The sequence below is a fragment of the Meriones unguiculatus genome, chromosome 4, assembly GCF_030254825.1.
Source record: "Meriones unguiculatus strain TT.TT164.6M chromosome 4, Bangor_MerUng_6.1, whole genome shotgun sequence".
In the NCBI taxonomy this organism is placed as follows: Eukaryota; Metazoa; Chordata; class Mammalia; order Rodentia; family Muridae; genus Meriones; species Meriones unguiculatus.
The window spans coordinates 72212167-72231700 of NC_083352.1; the positions used below are offsets into that span (position 1 = coordinate 72212167).

General features: G+C 41.4%; 1 protein-coding gene across 28 annotated transcripts in view; it reads right to left on the reverse strand.

Annotated features, from left to right (window-relative positions):
- Positions 1-19534, reverse strand: part of Kcnma1 (potassium calcium-activated channel subfamily M alpha 1) — a 695343-nt gene that overhangs the window by 119966 nt on the left and 555843 nt on the right. For 23 of the 28 annotated variants that reach the window (XM_060382122.1, XM_060382121.1, XM_060382116.1 and 20 more), the window contains one exon: positions 16833-16909. In XM_060382122.1, the coding sequence (XP_060238105.1) occupies positions 16833-16909 (77 nt within the window). Of the gene's footprint in view, positions 1-6769; positions 6944-13355; positions 13365-16832; positions 16910-19534 lie in introns of all 28 variants that reach the window. The other 5 variants (XM_060382142.1, XM_060382141.1, XM_060382145.1 and 2 more) reach the window with 3 other exon arrangements.

Sequence of the window (19534 nt, forward strand, 5' to 3'; positions counted from 1 at the left end):
GGATTGGGGTAGAGAAGGGTGGTAGATATAAAAATCAAATAAAATAGATAAAAATATGCCTACAGACGTCTTAGTTACTTCCTATTGCACTGCAAATGAAGAATAGCACTCTTGGCTTGGTCTCTACCAAAGCCTATTTTACCCTTCCTTTCTCCTCTCCGCAAACTCTAAAGAATGAATCCCAAGACTTATGGGTGGCCACTTGCCTTGCAAGGAGCTCTAACATTGCCCACATCTATTTTCATCACTGCCATCTGTATCTCCTTTTCATCCCTACAGAGATGAATTGACTTTATTCAGTAGTGAAAAGATCTAAGTGCCTCAACTTTCCCATACCATACCATACCAACATGTTTTCAAAAGCCCAGCTTTACCACTGCTTCCTTATGAAATGATTGAAACTATACAAATGAGGTGCTTTACAGATGCCTCAGTTTACAGCTGCAGCAGCCAGCAGTGAGTGCCAACTACCTGTGACAGAGGCAAATTGGTATCTGTCGGCTGCAGTAGCATCTGCAAGGCAGGAAACAAAGACCATATACATTTTAAATTAAAAAACAGACCTGCTCAATCTTGCTCTCTTGGCAGAGTACCTTGTATATAGCAACATGGAGACAGTATTGTCTAATCCTAACAATGATCCAAGTTAACCAAGTAGCCATGCCCTAGTATCATATTAACAAGCCTAGTCCTGTTACGTACAGAATTAAAGATATGTGGGTCCATGCTCACATAAAGTAAGGGCACCATTGTCGTTTCAAATTGGGAAAGGAAATTCTCACCAAATTTCCCTATGCCTTTTCTTGTCAACAAACATGACCTGTCTATTCAGCTACTCTGTACTTCTGGGCTTGGGTGGAATCAAAGATGCCAAAGATGAACATCTTTACTACAAGTGCCACAGAAAATATCCTAATTGTACCAAGCCAGATGATAAGTGCTTATCTCAGATGATAAACTAAACAGCTAAAATGATAGGCACCGTATAAGGAAGGAGCCTCTCAGTGTGTGATGGAGAACAGAGGTGCCACACATAGACTGCTGGTTCCCCTGTGGGTGGTATCTAACAGAAGGATGCCTAGAAGCCTGTGTAGCAGCCCACAGTGTCTCCTGGCTGGCTTTATACAACTGTTGGTCTAATGCTAAATTGAGATAATGCCCAGTCACATCACGACAAATTAGCCACAGACACGTCATAGCAATCAACTGGAGAAGGAGGTATCCTGAATGGAGGCTGGGGGATTCCTGGCTCCATAGCTGCATGCTCCCACAGATGTCTCTAAAAGCCTCTTCCCAGAGGCCCATTTAGAGAGAAATTAAATCCAACTTTGACTTAATTAACGTTTTAAATGATAATGAATACAATGTAGATTCATAGGAGGCATTTACATTGTGTTGTAAAATTGATAAAAATTTAATAACTCTTTGTTAATAAGTTATGTCTCCCCAGACCCATAAAGCCTAAGGCACTGCAAACTACAGACTTGGTCTAATCCATGCTCCTGGTGTAGGTAGGAGGGAGAGAGATAGACTTGACATTTGCTCCAAGCCTGTTCTAATTCAACCTCTGCTTGTTCATCAGCAGTTTATTTCATCAAATAAAGGTCAGGATTTGGGCTGAAGGCGGTGCCTTGACAAGAAGGTTCAAATGAGGAGCAGGCTGGCCCTGGCATCTTTCGCCCACTATAGTGGAGGAGGAGGAGAAGGAGGAATGAAGCACTAGCTAGCTACATCTGTCTTCCACCATGGAGGTAAGAAGAATCCTTTGCTTTCTGGTAAGAGCTGTCAAGGCCAGTATCCCAACAGCCAGCCACTGCCTTAAAATTTAAAAAAAAAAAAAAAAAAAGCAAATATAATTTCCATGTCACCTTGCATAAGGACCTCTGTCTGGTGTACATGTGGTATTTCTTCATTTGTCTTTAAAGGGCCAGAGTCATTTATTATAGCACAGAGCTCCCAGAAAGCAAAGAGTCTAAGTGACAGGGTACATAGAAAGGGCCCTTTCTTCTTCCCTCATTCTGGCCTTTTTACTTCCTGTCTCTGTCTCCTGTCAAAGGATGTCCTTTAAAACTCTGACTACTTTGCCTACTGTGACATTCCCTTCCATCTGAACACAGTGCACTGCCATACATTATTTGCTTTAAGGGATTCAACAACCTGTCTGGGGGCAAAGTGGATCTCTTACTGCAAATCAGCTACTTCCCCTGAGGTTGGACTTGCAAATACCAACATCACATACTGGGTGAGCACTGAGCTTTGTTTGGTGTTCTTTGCAGACAATCAATTTTAGGAGTTATTTTCCAAGGAAGTTCCTCACAAAGGTTGGTTTCTGCCTCAAACATTACTGACTCCAGAAGCTGACAACTGTGCATCAGGTAACACATTTCCTGAAGGAAAACATCTTTCTCTACCCAATGTGCATACACACATACACATGATGCAAAAGTCATGCACAATTTAAAGTTAGCTTCAGTAGTTTTCTCATGTTCTGTGGAACTTTGCAGGTAAATGACTGGTGGGTGAAAGGTGGCCAGAGGGATCACAGGTGTGCTTAAGCTAACCCTAGTTCCCAGTGCAAACCCAAAGGCCAGCTTTTCTTTTCCTGCTTGATTAATTTGCTTATAGCAGCATTACTGACAGACTGTCACCGGAATCATGTCAGGCAGGTCCAGGCAGGTCCAGATCAATAGGGCCTTTCACTGTCACTACATCATAATTTTAATTGTCCCTTTCTATTATACTTAGCAACCAGACACCAGGCAAGACTGGAATAAGAATAAACTTCCACAGAGAGAAAATGTCCACTCCACAAAGTTATATTAGACAGAGCAGAACTGATTAGAACCTACATCAGTATTGATGTATGTGAGATTTTGTTATGAGAGACATTCTTTTTTCTGTACTAGAACAGAGACTTGTAGAGAAGTTAAATGCTCACAATCCTGGTATCTTTGAAGGGAGCTGACATACTGCCAAGACCATCTGAAATACAAATAAAATCTACATAATCAGAAAATAATGCTGTAATTCTAAACTTTAATACTGAACACTAATTCTAGATTTCAGTGTTGAGCCCTGTTCTAGACTGTAATAATGAATACTCAGCCTAGATTTAAATATTGAACAATTCTGCCTATGTACCCTCTATGGTCAGTATTTATCCTAGTTTTTATTTTTATTTTTTATGTGGGGTGTGGGTGAGTGGTTGGTGTGAGGGGTATGTATGAGTGAGACAGGGTCTCTCATTAAATCTGAAGATAATTAATTTGGCTAGGCTGAATGACAATGAGGCTCAGGAATTTGCCTGTGTTTTTACCCATTAGCCTACAGTAAGTGCGGAGTTACGGTCATGAACCCCCACGCCTGGCTTTTAAAGTGGGTTCTGGGGATCCGAACTCAAGATTCTCAGATTCTCGTGCTCGCACAGCAGGTCCAACTGAGCTATCTCCCCAGGCTCCTGACACTTAAAAACAAAAATCTTTATAAAATTAGCCTGTCCTCTCCGAAGGTCTTATATCCATGGCTTGGCCCCCATCTCCTTGTGAGGGCAACAGAAGACAAGTGGTCTCCTAGCACCAGCCTTCACAAGGACTGGTCCTCGGTCGCAAGCCATGCCTCCAAGGAGAGTTGTTAGTTGTGTCAAACAGCACCTAGAAGACAGGTCTTCAAAACCTTGTGAACACTTTTAATATATTATTACCACCTCTGGGAAACAGCTACTTCCCTTTCCACTTCAGAAAACATGTAATGGGGCTTTGTGTTTCAATTGAAAGTCCCTTAAAACGGAAATCCTTTCCTTTATAAGTTAAAAAAAAAATGCACAGAGGGAAAGACAAGGCAAGAGAGGAGAGAATTAGGCAGTCTCCGAAACACAACTGGCTCAACTGGAAACCAGGCGACCAAAGCAAGCTCCATAATAATGTAATGACCTTTAATGAGTGTCTTGGGAAACAATACAGCCCTGATGTAAAAGACAAAGGGCAAAACCCATCATGGTTCTGCTGACACTAATTTAAAATGATCTTCAGAACAACTAAAGAATGTAAGAGAAGTAATCTGATCTGCCCATGTGACCTCACTTTGATTCCAGGGCCCTTCTCCTGCCATTTCTAATTGTGAAACCCTCTCCATTTCACGTCTGCTCATATTTAATGAAAAGCCCACTCTCACCACTGCTCTAAGAGTCAATTTACTCTGTCAAACAGACACCCCCCAAGCCACCACCCGAGTGGGGTGCCCGGACATTGCTGTGGCACTCTGCCAGGGTGATTCAGCAGACAGAAGTATTTTTTTTAATTGAAGAAGAAGGGCTGACATGGGACTAAAAAGGGTTCAAGTTGGAATGGATTTTTCTAACTTATTATTAGTGGTCAAAGGTGAGTGGTCTCACACAGGGTCGGATGAAATCTGCCTTTGTGTGATGAAGTGAAGACGGTGAAACAGAGAAGGCAAGCCACCACTAGTGCTGTCAATACCATTTAAGGCCTGAATCCTGTTGTCTTTCACAGTGGGGGTTGGTAATGGAGGGGCAGGAAGGATGGCAGTATTGTGAACAGGATCTTTCTGAGAGGATGGGATATTCTCACCCCAAGATTTTCTTCTCCTGGCCTCCATCAACGTCTGGATTAAATTGCGGAGCCAAGAAATCCCTCTAATTATAGGTTTTCTTAAGAAAGATGGAAATTGCACACAATGGACACCATGAGCCTCAAACGGGGACACAGATTTTTACTGTGATTGCAGCAGATGGCCAGTGTGCCAAGACATGACCACAGGACCTTAGCCCAGAGCCAGATTGGCTCCTTAATTTTTCCACCAAGTCTGTGGCCAAGGTTTTAGAGAGTAGCAGTTACTTAAGAAAAGAAGTTATGCCGTAGGCCGAAGAGGACTGCCAGTCACAGAGATGTGTCCCAGGGGTGCCACCACAGCTTACCCCATTTTCTTCCTAACCAGCTTGTGTTTGAACCGGAGGTCATGTTGGACATATAGGCAAGTTCTTTGTATAGTTGTAACATGGGTCACCTAGGCTACATAGCATATGAATAAGAAAAAAAATTCTTGCAGGAAAAAAATAAAAGGATATAGACTTAAACTGAGCATCTGTAAAAACAAATTAAAACTAAACCAAATCAATCCAAAAGTCCTTTCTAAAATTTTAGGCCAATATGGTTGGCGCAGCCCATAATACCACTCAGTACCCCCATTAAGTCAACTTTTAAGTCAGTTTGGTCCATCAGCACATCTCAAGAAGCAATGCATTGTGGATCAGAGAAGATGACTCCCTGGTCTCAGAACTAGCTTCTAAATGCCTTCAACACACAGCTTACAGACTTCAGACTTAAACTGAATGTTGGCTTTGAATGTCAGCACCCGTCATGGCCGCACACTCTATCCAGTGAAATTAGTACTCTCTCCTGCTAGATAGCCCCTGTGGTCACAAGTATACCGTGTTAGGACTATCTTCAACACAGACACTGGTGACTTGCCCATGTGCAATTGTCATGTGCTCAAAAACTAAATGTTCCTCTTCCTTGTGGTAAGTGTGAACCACCACAAGAAAAAGAAGCTCAAGCACTTTTGATTATTTAGAAGAGGAAATGCATAGAAGGCCAATGTAGCACCAAGAACTGTGCTGGGTCCCTTAAAGAGAAATGGATGAAGCAAGCAGCGAGAGAATCATCATCTCTTCTTTCCTATGCTGTCATAAACAAGAGTTCATATTTCAAGAGCATCCAGGTCCTCATGCAGAATTCAAGCTCTTCTGCCAGTGGACATCTTAATATTTCAAGCCAAAGCGTTCCGTAACATCACCTACCAACTGTGCCAGCCAAATGAAAGCAGGAATGAGGGTGATCACAGGAATTTGGTTCATCAGACTGAGCAGCTGTCAAACACATGACTGTTACAGCTTCTTGCACAGGGAGAAGCCTGGCAGTGACAAAGGCCTAAGCTATAAAGGGAAGAAAATCCTGGAGATTCAGGATTTAAATCTTTGTTATTTAGATTCATGACTGCTGCACAATGCCTTGGTTAAGTGGGACTAAATTGTTGGGGAAATATGAGATGTTAATGAGTGTCTCAGGAGCCTCCTTTGAACAAACTAACTTTTTGAAAAGAAGCACTAGAAATTAGCAGTCTATGGAAGTTGGCATATTTAAAAATAAATATTCTCTTAAAGAACTGAAGACATCTGGTACTGAGTAATGAGACTCAGGTGAGAAATACACAGGACAAAATTATATGTGTGTGTGTATGTGTGTGTGTGCATGTATTTGTTTATATATGTATATATGTAGGTAGGTAGGTAGGTTCATATATGCAAACATCGGCATCTAGATGATATTGTATTTTTAGCTGCTAGCAAGCCTTTTCTCCCTATTCCTTTTCTCTATTCTTTTGATCCGCCCCAATTAATAGTCACTTCTAAGCCCAAATTTGTGCCTTTTTACATATCTTCTACTAAAACAGTGCTTGCTGTCATGACTCTTTACTTTCTATTTTCATCTATTTAGACAAGAGAGAGGAAGGCTATCAACGGCTGTCACATGCCAGTCTTGTTCACTATCATAAGAAGCACAAAGGTCAGAAGGGAAAGCCTTCTCATCACATACACAGTTACATAGGTGGCATGTCATCACATACAGGACCACAGTAGGAAGGCAACACACTAGCTCAGAAGACTCACAGGATCACAGGGCACAACACAAGACAGGGCCGATACCACAGACAAGCACAGACATGGAACTGTGTGTGTTGAGGTTAAACTTACAGGCACGGAAACTGGTGGAGCAATCATTAACAGAGACAGAAGAAAGCGGGAAGGCTCTCTCAAGGGTGTCCACGTTACCACGCACACGGCCTGACATGCACGAGCAGTCACGCTCAGAACGTCCGCAATCAAAACAACATGCTCGTCTCATTCTCTTGTAGATGGACATCTTGGCTATAACCATGTAGTTGGATGGGAGGAGAGGAAGATCAGCAGTTAATGGCAAGGTCACATACAGCAAGGCAGCTGGAAGGGCACTGGAGGATTGAACACAGGTCTTAGTTCATGTTAACAGTCTTGACCCAGAAAAAAATGCAGTGATTGTTGGTGACAGTTTGGTTGTACATCAAAAAAGCAGTGAAAATATAAATTGCCTTTATCGTCCCCCAAGGCTGTTGCATATTATTTTTGTCCCCTCGATGGAGCGGTGACCACAGGAAGAAGGCATGGCTGAACACATCCCAGTTCTTGGATGAAAAAAAAAGAGCAAATTACAGACAGCAAAAAAAATGCAATCACCATTCACCCCCTGGCACAATTAACGCAGGAGGACAAAAGAGACATACAGCCAATCAGTTAAATGAATTGCTTATTTGATACAATAACTGGTTTTTGTAGGATGCAAACGTATCTCTATGTAGGCTTTCTCATTTCCATCATTTCTGGGCATTAGGCAGAGCCTGGGACAAGCTCCCATCAAATTAAATGTGAAACGATTACATGTTAATATCAGATGTGAGGATGCTTTTGCTGAACTTCCTGGGAGTGAGTTTACATGATAGCTACAGGAATTTAAATTTACTCTTGACAGAACAAATATCCAAATCTGTCCATATAAGAAATGCCGCTACTCAAGGCTAACGCTGCATAAAGGAAGTTCACAAATTAAAAAAAAAAAAAAAAATCACCCAAAGCAAAGTGAGATGTTGGTCTCTTGGAATGCTTTTAGCTATTTGTGGGTGTATCATCCATGAGAGCTGCCTTTTCCTCCCTGCCCACCGGAAAATCAGAAGGCTTAAGCATACTACTGATTTGAGCATACTATTTTCCTTATGCAGAAAACATCAGCCAAGAAACATTAAACACATGAAATATTTGCCATGTGAAATATCTTACTGGCATTTTCGGGAACCCTCAGTGGTTCTTTTAAGACCCTAGCATAGTGTGAAGGTTAGCTACTGACCCAGTAGCCACCTCAAATACTTCAAATACCGATGCGCAAACTTTGTTAATGTCCCCCATTGTTTCCTGTTTACCCTGTGGTCAATTTATATTTCAGTACAAGAGAAGCCATTGTACTTCATTTTGATGGTACAACAGGCAAACAAACATGTTTCCTTCTCACTTGGCAGGAACCCCCCTCCTCCTCGCATAGGGCAGCAGAAGAACTTACAGATCTTTCAAGCATCACAGCCAAGCCCTGAACTTGACCAGGGTGGCTTTGTCTCCACACCCACCCTTCCTCTACACACTCTCTCTCTCATTTCCTCTGTAGGGAACAGTCCTCTTAAAATATAGCTTCTGTTTCTCCCTCTTTGGATGTTAGTGTCACCAGGAAAGGGGTTCAATCTCCCAAATGGGTCAAGCCCTGTTCTAAGACCTTCATGACTTGCCATACAGTGGGCTTGTCAAGCAAGGGGAACATTATGGATGTGGAGAGCAGGCACTGGGGGGAGATGAATGAGAGGCCTCCAGTGGCATCTCCATTCCTGTGAACAGGCTCACGGTCCCAGTGACGTGGTCCTTTTGCATCTTAACTAAGGCTGCTCTTCAGATTAACATGCAACCCCAGTGCTGTTCAACTTGCAGTATGTTATTCTTTTGAGCTTAGCTTTTTACCAAAAAATTAAAAGCAAAAATCTGCTATAGCATTTGAGTCAGAGGAACTGGCAGGCATGTTGCCAATGTCCAGGCCACCCCAATCAACAACAGTGGCTAAAGTCAAAAATGGGAGAACAAAAATCTTCAGTAGAAGACATGAAAATGAATTTAGCTGAATCTAATCCAGATCTGGTATACAACACGGAAAAACCAATCTCTTGCTTTTTCTTTCTTAACACTTTAGCTGGACATATTGACTTGTTACTTACAAAAAAGGAGAAAAGTGGAGATGATTTTGTTTCATTTTGTTTGTTTGTTGTTTCACTGTACATAAATTATTTTGAAAGTTTTTTTTCTTTTTTAAATCAAATGCTGTAGCAGAGAATCTCATCAAACTCAAAAATGCGATGTTTCTCATTAGCAACAGTCCCTGGTTTTCATTTTCAGACTGCCATTTCGGGTTCATGCATGGTAATAGAATGTGACACATTTATGGGGAAAGAAAGTTCATATATATATACATATACTTATATATATGGAAGGGTAATAGGTAACTTAGGAATCTTTTTTTTTCCCATAGAGGTCAACCCATCACAAGGGCAGTGGAAGCCTCCCACTTCCAAAAGGTTCAGAAAGGAGCATGACATCAAACCAGTGGCTTTCAGGGACTGTTTGCAACTGTCACGGTTGGCTGTTCTGGAGACCATGCACTGTTGTAAAATTTCATATTGTTAGCATGCAGTAACAGGCTGCAACTGGTAACCGAGGCAGCAGAAACCCATTTGCTATAAGAAGATTAACTGTTAATTATGAGCAGTCACATTCCAAAGCGGCATATGCATAAAACAGGAAACATGCTATTACTCGTCACTCTTCCCCAGTCATTTCACACTCTCCCCAAATGCAAAAGAAAAATCTCAAAAGACAAAGAGCCTACACACACACACACACGCACACACACACACACACACACACACACACACACAGAGAGAGAAACACACACAGCAGCAGCAAGAATGATCAACATGAGGCTCAGACATAAGACACAAACAATTAAAAATGATTGAGCCCCACATATTGACAAACCTTCATGAACTACAACATCTAGAGTAAAGATGGCCAGTTAAGAGTGTGTCCTTTTCCCCACCACTCCAGTCAGGTATGTTGTTGCCTATATACTTCTGGGTCCATTTTCTAAGAAGGGAGGGGTGATTCTGACCTTCCATCCCAAAGGAGTGATCCACCAGGCCTAAGGGATGGATTCACAGTTAAAAGATTTTCCTCTGGGCCATTATTACTCATGGACAAGGTCAGCAATGAAGACCTAAGATCTGCATCCCTTGGGGCAGGTGTTCCAGAAAGTGTGGGCATTCTATTCTTGGGTTATAAAATAAAATTATACAGGTAGTATATCACAGACTTCCTACCTTGGGAGTTAATTCTCCATCACCTTCCCCAACTCCACAGATCCCTAACCCTTTGCTTTGGTTTCAGTGAATTACAGATTCCCAGAACCTTCTTGGTGACTGTTTTCTTTTCTACAGCCAATTCAGGTTAGATGATTCATTTCATGTATCAGAAAGGCACTTAAAACCTCTGAGGTTGAGTTTCACAACCTACTTGGAACATTTCAGTATCTATTTAAAACACGTTTCTCATCTACTCCTGGTCATAAAAGTGTCTCCTCTCCATTGGTGTTTGCTGAGTTCCTTTCTTAGCAGCCATCCATTGCTCTTTTTAGTCACAAGGAAAAAAAAAAAAAAGGTTCGCTATAGTGTGAAGGCAAAGCAAAGTAGGTCTGTGAGGACATCTAGTGGATCACTGTGGGAGAGCAACTCATTAAGGAGGAGTGATGGAGATCTTGCTGGAAGGAGAAGTGGGCCTTGCTGTCCCTAAGCATTGACATGCTTGTGGTGCTATTTTAATTCAATGGCTGCTCCAATGTGTGGATGTTTAGGGGCAATGAGGACAAGTGGATGAAGGTTCCTGGAAGAGGATGCTAGGGCAGTCACAGTGGTCACTTGCAAGCACATTGGTTTTACTGAACTTGCTGATGGGTCTCCACGAAGCAGCTTTGCTGTAGCCTCTTGAGAGAGGAACTGGGCAAGAGTGCATCCCTGAAGGTACAAATGGCGTGGCTACTTGTCACTCTGTCTTGGGGTTCTTGGAAGTTTATGCTCTGTGAATTGCCCCCAAAGGCCAACTTAAGTCTGGGAAAGAAGAAATATAAGCCTCCTGGGACTTCGTTTTCTCTTTGGCCCACAAAATGTTCTTGTTCTTGGACCAGTACCAATGACTTGAAGAGGTCATGTCAGTGCCAAGAATCTGATCTTGGGTCTCACCTTCCTCTAAAAAAAAAAAAAAATCTATGTTTGAGCAGTCTCATCACTTCAGAAGAAAGCTTTTATGTGCTTTTCTTCACAATAAAATGAATATTCAGCCAATATTTCCATTATGACTTCCTAGTAGTATTTAATGGAAATCATCAAAGCTATCTGTTTACTCTTGAATGTTTAAAATGGAAAGCTTTCTCAGACACACTTGCACAACTTTTCCTCTATTTTGAAGTCCACGATGATGAGAAATTAAACCTGCTGCAGATGTAGCACCGTCACTTCTTTTTCCTTGGGACACACTGATACAATCAGGTGTCAGGCCTTAGGTCCTCTGCTGGTTGGCCCTTCTGAGTCAAGTCTGGAATGGAAGGAAGGGTTGCAGCCCATGCTGTCTGTAGTACCATCTGCCTCCAGCATCAGAAACCAAGTGGCCAGCCAAGTTACAATTGCAGAATCTTAATTTGGGGGGTGGATTGGAAGGGAGAGGAAAAGCAGCCTTGCTCAAGAAGCCCAGATGGAGGTTTCCAGCTGTTAGAGGAAAAATAATTTAGGTCTCCAAGGGAGCAAATGTAAGAGGAGACCAGTGTGAAAGAAAGAAAGCAAGAAAAAGGCCATTAAATTAAGTCACACTTCTCAGATCACAGCCTCACTTTTTAAATCAGTTCAACGAAGGGAAGCATTGTTTCTTAGCACAATGTTTAAAGCTATTCTTCAAGGGCTCAGTAGCAACCAAAATTATATGCAAAACCCTCTACAGAAGAAAAACCCACTGAGGTTTTTGTTTGAGGTATATTGTTAGATGTAACGCTAGGAATCACAGGTTCTTTCAAATCCTGTAGATGAGAAATGATGTCTTCACTTAACACACTTCCTCCTGTTACCTTCTGGAGAAAAACAAAAGTCTTACACATGGCTTTTCACATTCAGAAAAAGGGAAGGACAGAGCTTAAAGCCACCTGGAGCATACACTCAGCTGGCTGATTCTGCTCACAACAATCTCTCTGGAGCTGGGAAATGTGGGACAGCTTGTCACTGGATCTGTGTGTTGATTGGCATAAGTAGCCCTCTAGTTCTCAAAGAGTGCTAGAGTATGAAGTTCTGAGAGTGTAGAAGTAATGCTTTCCCATACTTCTGCAGAGCCAATTTGGGTAGAACTGTGTGCTGTATTGAAGAAGGTCATTTTTGTTTTGTTTTGTTTTGGCATTACCCAGAACATTATAAAATTTCCAAACAATGAAGACTACCAGAACTCAGGTGGTAAACTTGCTTCTTCTTCTGCAAAGGAATATGAGAGGCCTGGGCACTGAAACAACTCCATATTCCAGAGCCAATGAACTCAATGGGTTGTAGACTGGGTCTCCTTTCTGTTTCCATGGAGTCTTGTGTTAGTAAGCCAAGACCCAAAGCTGTAGCCTGGTATCCAGAAAAGCACTATAGCTGTAGGTCACATATAGAAATATTGGCCTTAGAAACCACATCTGGTTGAAGATGAGGACCCTATGCCTTGAGTAACCTAGAGAGGTCTAGAAACTTTTTAAGATTCCTACATGGCTCATTGATGGAAAATAGTATTATCCTTGAATTAACTAACAGGTTTTTTTTTCTTCCTGAAATAAGCACATGGATTCTCCATGATGTCTAACATTCCAGAGAAACTACACAGGAACCTCTGTGTATTGGCAAAAGGAGAAGTTGTATTTGAAAGCAAGAAAAGTTCATAGACTCAAGGAAATAATTACCACTGGTCTCCAGGAAGGCAGATACTTACAGTCTCAAAGGAGTATTCAATTAAATCTCCAGCAAGCACCTTCTTGTACAGAGAGGCATATATAATGTGATCAATGCATTCCTCTCTCTATGGAATATCTTTATGATTATATATAAAAATACACATTTTTACATATAAACTACTGGTGCATATCATATATATATCACAACTCAGGAATATATATGTAGCCTATGTTTTTCCTTCAGGAGAGGAATTCAAGCTCCATAGCAGGGGAAAACAAGTATAGTTTATCAAAGGCAAGCATGACCATGACCCCAATGGAGAAAGCATCTAAAGCTAGAGTGGTAATTACTCCAGCATAATCAGTGTCCCTTAAAAGTCCTAAGGAAAGGCCTTCAAGAGAAACATACTGTTGTCAGGGTCTTATTTTCGAATGGAAAAATAAGACTATGTCCAGAGCTTACAGGAGGCTGGGGGATGGGTGGATGCGTGGAGAGTGGGCTCTGGGCACTCTCCAGCTCCTGGCTACTCTACAAGGACTGTGTAGGGGCATGAGCGAGTCGGGGCATGATGTCACTGCTACATGCAACACAAATACCAAAAGGAAAATGAAACTAAAATCGTACAGAACAAAAAGTATCTCATCTAGAGAAAGAGCAGGAGAACTAGACTCTGGGCTGCTAGGAACCCATTTACTCACAATAGATTACTACCAGGGTGCAGTTAAAATAGAGTAGGGGCCGTATTCCAAGGCAGCAAAGAGGAAACAAAATAAATCAAAGATATGTCAATGATTATAAATTAAAGGAAATTCCTTCACACACATCAATCTAGACATGACTTGTCCCCTAGGAGTCTACCCTTGACTACATTTGAGAGGGCAGGAGGGAAAGAATAAATCATTAGACAAGGTTTGCGACACAGAAAAAGAAAATGAGTAAATGGTTGCATCTGAGTGCTTGCTCCTTGGCTAGACATCTGGGTTGGACTTGCTTCCTGGATGGATGGAGCGCTATGAAGACAGGGAAAGAAATGCAGAGGTTAAACTATACTACCACCACAGGGTCTCCACAAATGGAATGTCCGTACTCCATATGTCTTTGATAGAGGACATGAAACATTGAAGGTTACTGAACGAGAAGTAAGGAAGAGGGTAGGGAGGGACTAGGAAATAGAAACTGGGTAGGGGCAGGAAGGTTAGTAACAGAGTCTGGAGACTGTCATTAGTTTTGTTCTCATGAAGTTGTATCATACCATGATGAATTATTAATTGCTGCACTAATAGGTTTGGATGAATAACTGGGTGGGTCAACTGTCCTTTCCAGTTTTGAACACCAAAAAAATGCCTGGCCAGTGGCTTAGCATTTCTCCATATGCTATTAACAATGCTAAGTATTTCTTATTTAAGTTTCTTTGCAGGAAAACATATCTTCTCTGATTTCTTCAATGCCTGACCTACATGAAGAAGGTTCATATTTAATTATTCATTTTATTCTAACCCAGCCATACATATCTGCATCCTGCCCTCCAGGATATGGCCTTTTAATTGGGAATAACAACATTTAGACAATTCTGATTATTATCAAATATTAACCACACAGCCCATGGCCTTGTCACACTTAACAGTAGCTTGGCAGAAGCAATCCTTTTGCAGCAATTGTGCTGTGCATGATGGGAGATCATACATTTCACCAGCTTAACCTACTGTAAGGGAAATAAAGGGAATAAAGTTATTGTAAATAATTGTGTGCTTTTCACAACAAAATGGAACTAAAAGTTCACTGTTGTTTGCCTAACTGGAATAAAGATAGGGAAGTCAAGCCCTTATTTGTAAGAACTTTAAAAGGGGTATGCTATAAGGTACTATGGCGTCCTATGAAGGAGATTCTAATTACAGGGAGAGTGAATCAGAGAAGTTCTCTCCTTGTATTTTCTCTTCCATTCTGTCTTCCTGAGTGAATCCCGCATCCAGCCACAAAGGAGATTTTTTAAATTGAGACCTGGTGATGCTATCTGCTTTCTCGAAATCACCTGGTATCTTTTGGGCATAGGACTAAAATCCAGCTTCCTGGCACCATCTCTGACTTCTTGTATGATCTCACTTTGTACCTCTCTCTCCCCAATGCCATAGACCCCATTCACCCTCTAAAGAAAATGGCTTTCTGATGCTAAGCCAATTCCCTTGCTTTTCCTACCAGTGCATCTCACTTCCACTATCATCTCCCAATGGAGCTGCCAAGCTATGAAGCAGTAGTCATCCTAGAAGAACCCTCACATCCTCAGATAGTCTTTTTCTCTTTTCTTAGCATGTGGCTATCTATGAATTTATATATTTGATAACATGATACGCTAGATGGAAGGTTTGGAAGGGACCTTATACACCATTCCATCACTGGCACCAAGAAGAGACCCTGTATGAATAGGTTATTCAAAAGCATGTGAATGGCTGCTCAATTAGTAGCCCAGAGTCTTGCCACTTCACTAAGGCTCCCCAGGGATTAATTTGCTTATAAAAACATGCTTCCATGGATTATTGACTTCAACATTCTCCTACCCATTTTGCCCCCATCACCACTCTGAGAATTTCTTACTATGGAGAGCTTGCTTTGGAGTTCTTTCTTGTCCACTTCTATTCTCAGGATGACATAGTCCTTTTGATAGAAATGACTGTGACGATGCCTGCTGTGTTTCAAAATTCCCAGGTACATGGTGAGAAGAGTGGGTGATGTCTAGAGCCTGGGGGTTGACAAGATGGTGGCCTTTCTTCTTTACCTTAAACTCATTCAGATGCTGCTCTTTTTTGAGGGTTGAAAGAATCAGGAAATTCTTCTGAGTATGGTAACAGAGTTTGGGGAAGCAAACCATGTATGTTAACAAGCTGGCCTCAGCTGGTGTGCAGAAGGGAGTCTGAGAGGATGTCCACAGAAACTCCTCTAGACCAAAGACTGCCCATTGGTATTTCCCAAGAGACCAAATTATCAATCAATGTTCGGCAGCACCATCTTTACATCTTACGGGCCTAACACGTGTCCCTCAAGCAGCACAGTGACAGGACCCTTGGGCGGCGTACCCCAGGTTTGACCAGTTTATGCTTGGAAGAATGTATCTGTTTTATAAGGGTGAACTTTCGTGACCCTCTTGACCCTCATTTAAGCTAAGGTTATCCTTCCCCCTGCTTGAAAAACCAGGACGCTGAGAACATAGCACTAAGAGAGGTCTCATAGGTCTTGAATGTATGAATGCTGGCTGCATGGCTCTCAGCAATTTCAGCCTCTCGCTAAACTTGGAAGGGTCATTGTTTCTTTAACAAGATTAAATATATGCCTGCTAATGGTACTGGATTATGGTTAGGACTAAAGCAGCCAACATGAGGAGCTTTTAGAACCTCAAGTCACCAGGGAAGGGAGAGTATCATTGCATTCATTTTTTCTCTAGGGTTCAGAACAATGTATATTGGGCTGTATGGTCTAATTGCTGCAAAAGGTTGGGCCTCCCCAAAGCAAAGACCAGTTTATAGCATGGTATCTGTGGAGATCATCAGCCAGTGTTCTTGAGTCACAACTGAGGGTCAATAGGAAAGCTGTGGTTGAAAACAATTGAGACAGATTATACTGTAAGCTTTTGAGCCCTGTCCAGTTCGCCCCATAAAGCAATGCACTTGGGGACAGCCTTTAGGACATTGGTGGATGATGGCCACTAGTTTGGTCCTTAGGGTGATTGAAGTGTGAACCTTACAAGAATTCCAACTGAAAGGTAGTCCACTCCTTTTATTTTGAGAATGTGTTCCTTCTAGGACTATATGTAATGTTTATATAGGGACCACCTATGATACTGGAAATTCTTATATAAAAAGCATTCCCACTTCCACAGTTAAAGGTATCCTCCATTTTACCCATGATGCTTCACTCTGTAGGCCAGAGATGTCTACATCTAGAGAAGGGAGCAGTAGGTACTAGATTCCCACCTGGGCACTGACTCATTTATTTTCATCTTCTGCTCAAAGCAAGGACAGCTATTTGTTTCATATTTCTTTAAACTGCTGGGTGAAGTATAGAATAAACATATTCAAGAGAACACTTGGTGTTTGATGTTCCTCTAATAAGTAAAGGAGAAGGAAAAAGGAATTGAGGGAAGAGGAAGGAGAGTATGAGGGGAGGGAGAAAGAAACACTACTTACGCCGCCTGCAGCCACATTTCTTAATTCTTTTGGGATCTGTGACGTCATCATGACAGGCCTTGCAGTAAAAAAATGCCCTGGAGAAAGAGAATGGAAAAACTGACACATCTCATAATCCACCCAAGTAAAATGAGTACCATGTTTCCCCGAGGTGGTGCCAAATTAATGAAACATGCCAGCTCTAATTTCCTTTCATCTTTTGAAAAGTTTAGACATTTGCAGACAGAAATGTTTGTTGTAAGACCATTCATTTCAAACGCAGGATTCTGTGATTGGAGTTGGTGCTTCTTTTTATAAACTTTCATTTGCAAAGAAATGGGGTGGAAAGGTCTTGTTGGTGTGACATACCAGGTCTGTGACTGTCATTTCTAAGAAGAGCACTGAGTACTGGTCTTTGGAATACATGGGCAATCATCCCTAAGTCTTTGGAGTGTAATTTAAATAAAATTCTGAAATCCTAATGGTCTAGTCAAATATATATTAAAGGGGAAAAAGGATGACAACATTCAATCAAAAATAACTATACCTTTGTTATTTCAAAAGTACCTTTCTTTATTATCCAGAGATGGCTGAGAGTCAGTGGAGGTAGGAGGGACTATAAAGACAACTAATGCAGTAGTTCCTATCAAACTCTCTCCTGATATTAAAAGCCCACTTTATTCCAAAGCTGGCTAGATCCATTCCCACTGTGTCTTGTCCAAGCATATACAATAGATAGAGTTTTGTTCTCTCCATGGAGTCTGACTCAGCTGGATACCGGATTGGAATGGGGTGTGGAATGGTTGGGTTGAATGAGCCCCAAGAAGAGGTAATCAACAATAACAACATCCCCTAATCTGACTTAAGTGTCAGTCTGGGAAGCTAAAATGAACTGGTTGTGCCAAAGATGATTTGAATGAGAAGAACTAAAATGATCTGAGCACAACTCAACATCAGTGTCAAAAGGAATAACATGGGGACCTGGATGGCTGTGCTATGCCTTTCCAAGTTGAGATGCTACAGAAGCACGGGCATACAAGCACTCTGCTATTAATTTCGGCATGGGAGTCAGTCAATAAGTGACAGGAGATACTCAGCTTTTTGTGACTATATTAAACATGCTTTTTGTTAGACAGTTCCACCCAGTTATAGGCTGATGGGAAGTGCTTGACCATATTAGGCAGTCTGGGCGAAGGTCTGAGCTTCGGTAGGTTGCAAGCATTTCTGGCAAAAGCTCTTTTCAGATTATGATCGTTAATTGGGATGTAACCCCATCATAAGTAGAGACGCATCTGTACTTGGGAGGTAATAAAATTTACTGGAACAACCTTCCAGCCCTCTGGATCCAGGAACTAACAAAATCCTGGGCTTAACGCCTTTACCACTCCCAACATGAAATTGAGTGCCAGAAATAAACAGGACTATTTCTCGATGGAGGCCAAAGAAATAAACACAATTCTAGGTTCTTTTATGTTTTCTACAGGGTTTAAATTCTACATCAAGTCCAATGCTCCTTCAATTCAAGGGGCTCCTTCAGCATTTTTTAAAATGTCAGATGTCATCATCTTTGCAAAAACGGAATGAGCAGCTGTTTGCCCTGTACAGCACTTTGGTTAGGAAATCAATAGATGGTCACCTGCCTTGAAACAGGAGGGACAAGAAGAAGCGTCCACTTACTTGGGGCAAGTAAGTTCATATCCACTTCCTCTGGCCAACTTCTTCCCCATTAGATGCTCTCATGGGTAATAATGATGCCACAACACTAATAGCTAACACTTAAGGGGGCACAAACTATAGGTCTAGCATTGCTCTAAACATTTAAAAAGCATTAATATATTTGGTCTTCAAACAACCCTTTGAAAGAGGCTTAATTATTACCTCCACTTTACAGATAAGGAACTAAGACAGGGAGAGATTAACTGGCCTATTAACTAGCAGAGTCTGGATTCAAATCCAGGAGTCAAAAGTCTTGAATATGTTCCTCTGAAGAGATGGAGAGATGAACCTGAATGAACTAAAGCTCAATTCTTTATATCTAACATTTGATTTTAACTGACAAAACTATATATATTTGTGAAATACAATGTGATGTTTTGAAGTATGTGTAGGTTATAGAATGGCTAAACCAAGCAAAAACAAAACAAAACAAAAAAAAAACGCATTCTTTCAACTACTTGTTACTTTGTATGTGAAGGGAGACCATTTAAAATGTACCCTAAAAGAAAAATTGCTAAAAGCAATTTGCATGAATACAATACATTGTTTTTAAAACAACAACCTATGGGCCAGGGAGATGGCTCAGCAGGTAACAGCACTGGATGCCAAAACTGACAACTTGAGTTTGATCCCTGAGTCCCATGTGGTAGAAGGAGAAAAGCTGTTCTCTCACCTTCCTTCAAGGTGATTAAATTTTCACATCTATTCAACACAAAGAAATAAGTAATTGCAAAAATAACCTATTTTAAACGAACTATAGTCATGACATTGTGCAGTGATCTCTTACATTTATCCTCTTGCTTAAATTAATGTTTTATGTCCCTTGACCCTCATCTCCCCAGATGCCCCTGACCCAGCATTTAGTAACCAGCATTCTATCCTGTACTTCTATGAACTTGAATTTTTAAGGTTTCACATATAAGTGATACTGTGCAGTGCTTGTCCTGCTGTGCCTAGCTCCTTTCACTTAGCTAAATAGTTGTTTCAGTCACACTGAGGAGGCTAAT